The sequence below is a fragment of the Tupaia chinensis genome, unplaced genomic scaffold, assembly GCF_000334495.1.
Source record: "Tupaia chinensis unplaced genomic scaffold, TupChi_1.0 Scaffold149501_1, whole genome shotgun sequence".
Classification (NCBI taxonomy): domain Eukaryota; kingdom Metazoa; phylum Chordata; class Mammalia; order Scandentia; family Tupaiidae; genus Tupaia; species Tupaia belangeri.
Genome location: NW_006209345.1, coordinates 3,721,526 through 3,727,986, shown reverse-complemented (window position 1 = coordinate 3,727,986; position 6,461 = coordinate 3,721,526). Strand labels below are relative to the sequence as shown.

The following is a 6,461-nucleotide window of genomic DNA, read 5'->3' as shown; positions in this document are numbered from 1 at the left end:
CACCCCTGCCACTGCCGGCGGCCTCGCCTAGGCCCCGTGGTCCGCCCACGCGTCGGCCCACCTGCCCTGACGGCTCCCAGCTGCGGCTCCAGGTGCCGGTGGAGCTGGCCTCGACTGTGGGCTAGTAGCCTTTCAGTGGGTGTCGCCGCTGCTGTCTGTGCAGGATGGAGGGGACGGCCATAGCAGTCTGCGAGGTGACGTTGGGAAGGGAGAGAAAGCACAGAAGGACGCTTTCTGAGGAGACAGGCTTTGTGTGGTGGCTGCGAAGTGTGGGCCCAGGGGTCAGCCTGAGGTGGAGGAGGAAGTTTTGGGAAAGGTGGGAATGTAGCCTTTCAGTGGGTGTCGCCGCTGCTGTCTGTGCAGGATGGAGGGGACGGCCATAGCAGTCTGCGAGGTGACGTTGGGAAGGGAGAGAAAGCACAGAAGGACGCTTTCTGAGGAGACAGGCTTTGTGTGGTGGCTGCGAAGTGTGGGCCCAGGGGTCAGCCTGAGGTGGAGGAGGAAGTTTTGGGAAAGGTGGGAATGAGTGAAAACCAGCCCACCTCCCTCGGGGTCATGAGAAGCAGAGGAGACCCGGGGAATGGAGACGCGGTGTTGTCATGCTCGCTGGGCACTCTGAGGAACAGCTAATTAACTGGGGGGACGTTGTCCTCACGTGAGGAGATAAACGCCATCCCCTTTCCAGCTGAGAACGCCAAGGTTCAGAAAGCTGAGGTGTTTGCCAAATATCATCTGACGCCCTGGGTCAGAGCCAGATGCCAGCCTTGTAGGTGATCTCGCTCGAGCCCAGCGTGGTCCACACACACTGCTGGGAGGGAACTTGGAAAGAGGGAAGGAAATGGGCAACCTGGGCGAGATATCAGCGAATCAAAACAGCAGGCAAGGAAGGTCCAATCAGTGCAAAATGGGAGTGAGGGTGAGAGGTGTGGTGCAGATTTCTTGGTGCCAGGAACAACTGAATGATGAAAGGGTGAACTTCGGAGGCCTTGCCCAACCCTCTCTATACCTGTGGAAGATGACACTGATCACTTGGCTTCACCACGTTTGTTCAGTTCACAGTCATCGCCTAATTGGATGGTTAACTACTGGCCTTGTAAGGGATACTGGACAGGTAAAATAGAATCACAGGCTCTGAGGGCACTTTAGAGTGTTCCCAGTCTTCCTACCTTCTTTGTTAACATTAAAGGATGTTAAAGGATTAGATTTCACAGATGACAACCTGGGTGAGAACCCAAGGCTCTGACTCACAGTGGTTCTCTCAATGGTTCTCTCATGTGGATAAAGACACTATGAGAAAATCTTAACACAAGGAGCACAGAAAGTCAGAGGTTGTGTGCAGGAAAATGTTAGACTGTAGAAATGCCCAAAAATCATTCCTGTAAACTGGTACAAATTAGGATCTTAGTTCCTAGGTTCTCTTAAGCATATCTTTCAGCTTCTTTTTCTTTTTTTCTTTCTTTTCTTTCTTTTCTTTTTTAATTTTTTTGCTATACTGTGCTTGCCAGAAAGACAGACAGAGACAGAGAGACAGAAAGGGTGAAGTCACCCCCCAGGGGGGATGGCCATGCCACAATCCCTTCTCCTCCATTCTCCTCTCGAGATCTTGGGCACGTATGCACACGCGCCCGGTGTGAATTTAAGCCACCGGGTCTGGGACTCGAACCGCGGTCGACTACATGGGAGTCCAGCTACGTAGCCATTAAGCTAACTGCTGGTCCCAGCCTTTTTTTTTTTTTTTTAAAGGGGGAGGAATAATTAACCAGCTGGTGGCATGGTGGTTAAATCCCACATGGCTGACTGCCTGGTTTGAATCCTGGATCTGGTGATGTGAAAAACATGCCAGGCATGTGTGCCTCACTACTGCCTACCCAAAATCCAGATGGGAGAAATGGAGATATTACAGTGTTGCCATCCCCCATGGGGGATGCTTTCTCATTTTCCCTCTCTCTCTTTCTCCCTCTCTCTCCTGTAAGCACACACACCCTGTAGCAAAATGAAACAAACAAAAAAAGGGAGTGGACCTGCAGGTGGCATGGTGATTAAGGTGCTGGACTCCCACGTGGCCTACTGTGGTTCGAGTCTCAGACCTGGCGGCTTACTTTCTCATTTGCCCTCTCTGTCTCTCTCTGGTGAGTGCACGTGCCCTATTGCAAATTGAAAAATAGTAATGACTAAAAAATAATTCTTTAAAAAAGGGAGGGTAGTAATTTTCCTTATAGCACATTAGTATAAAAGTGAGTCTGCTTCCTGTGAGTAATAATGGAAATTAAATATAATGTACTTTATTTTAAATTTGGCTCAATGAGATTGTATATTTTGGGGCTAGCAGATGGCATGGTGGTTAAGGCTCTGGATCCCATATGATGACTCTGCAATTTGAGTCCTGGACCTGGTGGCTTGAAAAACATGCTGGGCAGGTGTGATGTGCTTACCCAAAATTCTGGGAGGAGAATGGATTGAGGCATATTCATCCCCCATAGGGTGTGATTTATCATTAACCCCCCTTCTCCCCAGTGATTGCAAAAAAATCTAATCTAAAAAAAAAGATTGACTGCTTTATTCAGACATAGTGAAGGATTCCTGTTCAACTTCAGATATTATGTACGGTCTTTACGACACATGAACTTATTAGATCTAATAGCTGATAACTCTTTTAAATATTTATTTTATGCTAGGAACTGTGTTAAGCATTGCACATACTTACTTTCAGCAGCAGCCTTATGTGGTAGGTGTGTTCCCATCTTTATAGATAAGGAATCTGGGGTACAGAGAGGTTAAGTAACTTTCCTAAAGTCACATGGTTGAATTTGGCATACTAAGGAATAAACACAGGCATTTGCCTCCAGCACTAGTAAATAGTATTCAGACCACCAAAAATGTTGATTTAGTGAAAAGTAAAGATGATTCATAACCAGATGTCACTCTTATTCATAGTCTTTGTGTTGGCTTTTATTTGGGGAGGAGAAAAAGAAACAGAAACTCCCACTTGAATTTTCCCTGATAATTATTTCCAGCTTATCTTACCTTTGACTAAAGCAATTTATTGTTTCAGTTTCCAGTCTTGCTGGGTATTGTGTTGAATTTCACTGTCTTCTTTCTTTTTTTTAAGAATTACTTATTTCTATTTATTATTCTTTTTTTTTTTTAATTGGACCAGAGAGAGATAGAGAGAAAAAGAGAGAAAATAAGCTGCCAGGTCCAGGACTGAAACTGTGATCAGCAGTGTGGGAATTCAGTGCCTTTAACCACTTGCTGGCCCCTCATTGTTTTCTTTCTTATGTCATTCTTCTTGCTATTTCTTCTGTTTAGGCACAATGTTCTGAACAAACAAATCTCACAAGCAAGAATACAATTTTGGGGAAAAATTAGAGTTACTAATTTAACTATCATACACATTTGTTATTACCATGATTTCTAAAGAAGATTGTGTTTTCTTTGAATTGTGTCCTTTTCAGATTTTGAGATATTTAATAATTCACTGGAAGTATGAAATTGGAGTATCAAAAGGAGCATTGCTAGAAGAGCAGCTAGTGATTTCCATAGAAGCATTAAATTCTAAGTACCAGGCAAATACTCTTCATTGTATAACAACTAGTAAGTTGAAGAAAATTACTTTGTATCTTTGTTTTGTCATGATTTATGTCATAGTTTATTTAAAAATTTCAATTGGTCATAATTCTTTTATCGTGTTATTCCAGGATTGTTTAATATTTTAAAAACCAAATGATTATATAAGTATGTGGTGATAGATTTATAAATGTGTTAGTTACATAGGAAAGGTGAGTAGAATGACTTATATCATAAGATTACTTATTTTACTGAATTAAATTAACATTGCTCGGAACATAGCCTACTTTTTTTTTTTTTTCTTTTGAGAGGTTTTCACTATAGGGCGCGTGCGCTCGCCAGGCAGACAGAGAGAGACATAGAGACAGAAAGCGAGAAATCACCCCCCAGGGAGGATGGTCACGCCACAATCCCTTCTCCTCCATTCTCCTCTTGGGATCTTGGGCACGCACACACACGAGCCCGGCGTGAGTTTTAAGCCACCGGGTCCGTCGACTACGTGGGAGTCCAGCGACATAGCCATTACGCTAACTGCTGGTTCCCCATAGCCTACTTTTTCACAGCAAAATTTTATTACATTGAATTTTTTAAAAAATTACTTTATTTAACTTTGTGTATTTATTTATTTATTTTAATTTGACCAGAGAGGGTTAGAGAGGCAGGTAGGGCACAGTGAGAAAGCAAGCCACCAGGTCCAGGACTCAAACCACAGTAGGCCATGTGAGAATCCAGCGCCCTTAACCACCACACCACCTGCCAGCCCCTGTCTTACATTGAGTTTTACCTATTTTTTCTCTTGTTTCCAAACTTTGGCAGTTGCAAAAAAGGGAGAAAAAAAAAAAAAAAAGGAAAGAAAGGAAGGAAGGAAAGGGAAAAGAAATAAAATGAATAGTACATTCCTTGATAATTCTGATCTACAGTTAATTTGAAAATCTCTTTTTTACTATGTTCTTAACTCTTCCATCATTTTTGCCTAGTCTCTTGAGGGAAAGCTGATGCACTGAGTGGTTCTGAAACAGCTAATTTTCTTGAACTATGAAGTGCTTTTGTTAGACTGTTTTTTTAGGGTGTGTGTGTGTATGTGTAGATTTATTGAAGGATACTTTGAAATGAAGTCCCATCAGCCTTAGGGGAATCACATGGGGGCACCTATTTGAGATTGGATAATACACTAGGCTCTAGAGACATTTATTCACCTGAACCGGTATGACCTGTCGTCTCTATGTATACTTAGTATTAATCATCCTGAAGAGAGTATGGTAGGTTGGTTTGCTATTGCTGTGCATTAATTCCACCCTGACTGAGCAGTTTCTACCACTAATGAGAGAAATGCTTAGCTACACGACTAGGGTGATGATTGGTCTGTATGTGATCATATTAGCTTGTGCATTGATTCTAATCCAATAATTGTGGCTAGGGTAGTAGGGTTGACTTCACTCAAATCAAAGGATTTGAGCCACAGTAGCTCTTGGCAAGAAACTCAATTCCACAGTCATTTTGGGCCTAGTGGACTTCTTTAGTCCATCTTGTATAGGGAGCGTTTGTCTTTTCCTGTTTCTGATCTTTGTGTAAATATGCTTTTTTTTTCTTTTTGGCAGGATAAAATGTGATATGTACAGTTCCCTGTATGCTTCTTTGATTTCCCCCTTCCTCTCTTCTTCCCTCCCAGAGGCTAATGCTTTCAATTCTATTAGGTGATCATTTTTAATATTTATTTTTATCTCTAAATAACATATTTGTGTTGCTATATCTTGATCTTCCCTTTTTAGGCATTATTTATTGACTTCATACTTTAAAGGATGATAGTTCTTTTTCATATCTCCAGTTCTACCATGTATCTTCTAATATAGTTTAAATTTTCCCACAAAGAACACAGATTGATATTTACTCATTATGACCATAAGTTACCATTCATTTTAGCCATATAGAAAACTATAATTAATTTTCTTTATATATTTCCTGTTAGTTAATCGTTTTATTTTATGTTTTTATCAGCTAGTCAACCCCAGCACTTTCAGCATTTGTCTAAATCTATTCTTTTTTTTTTGAGAATATTTATTTATTTATTATCATCATAATCTTGTTTATATTACATTGAATTGCATATAACTTTACAGTGTATTACATTGCTTTTACAAAAGAGAATGCTGTGCATATCAGTCAATACAGAGACATTAAAATCCCCACTTCATCATTCAATATCTTTTCATTGTTTTTCCCGATCATTATTATTATTATTCCAATTATTTTCTTAACCAGTCAATCACTATTTCTCATTTTGGTTGTAAAAAGACTTTACCCATCATGAAATACTTCTCAGACCAATCCAGTTGAGAATATTATACATGTCATTATCCACAGGTAATAAACCATATCTGTGTCCCACTAATGTCATGCCTCTCTATTTGTTCTCTTTCCATCTTTCTCTATCCTCTTTTCTTCACCTCCCCATTCCACACTGTCTTATCCTCGTTAAGTATTTTCACTACTTTTATGTCCTCCAATGTTTTGCTCTCTACCATAGAGTGTGGATAGTTGGTATATATTAAGTGAATACATACAATATGTTTCTTTCATAGCTTGGCTTACTTCACTCAGCAATAGATCCTCCATATCTGACCACTTTCTATCAAATGCCAGGGTCTTGTTATTGTTTTATGGCTGAGTAGTATTTCATAGAGTATATATGCCACGCTTTTTCAATCCATTCATCAGTTTATAGACATTTAGGTTGGCTCCATGTCTTGGAAATCATGAATAATGCTGCAATAAACATTGATGTGCAAGCACTTTTCTGACTGAGCGTTCTCTTGTCCTTTGGGTAGATACCCAGAAGTGTGATTGCTGGATCAAATGGTAGTTCTATTTGTAGATCTTTGAGGAACCTCCATATT

General features: G+C 40.8%; 1 protein-coding gene across 1 annotated transcript in view; it reads left to right on the top strand.

Annotated features, from left to right (window-relative positions):
• The first annotated feature begins 316 nt into the window (after positions 1-316).
• The window catches only part of TOP6BL (TOP6B like initiator of meiotic double strand breaks), a 153,048-nt gene continuing 146,903 nt past the window's right edge, over positions 317-6,461 (top strand). The window contains 2 exon segments of the mRNA XM_027769429.1: positions 317-394; positions 3,456-3,594. Coding sequence (XP_027625230.1) covers positions 365-394; positions 3,456-3,594 — 169 coding nt within the window. The 5' untranslated portion in view covers positions 317-364.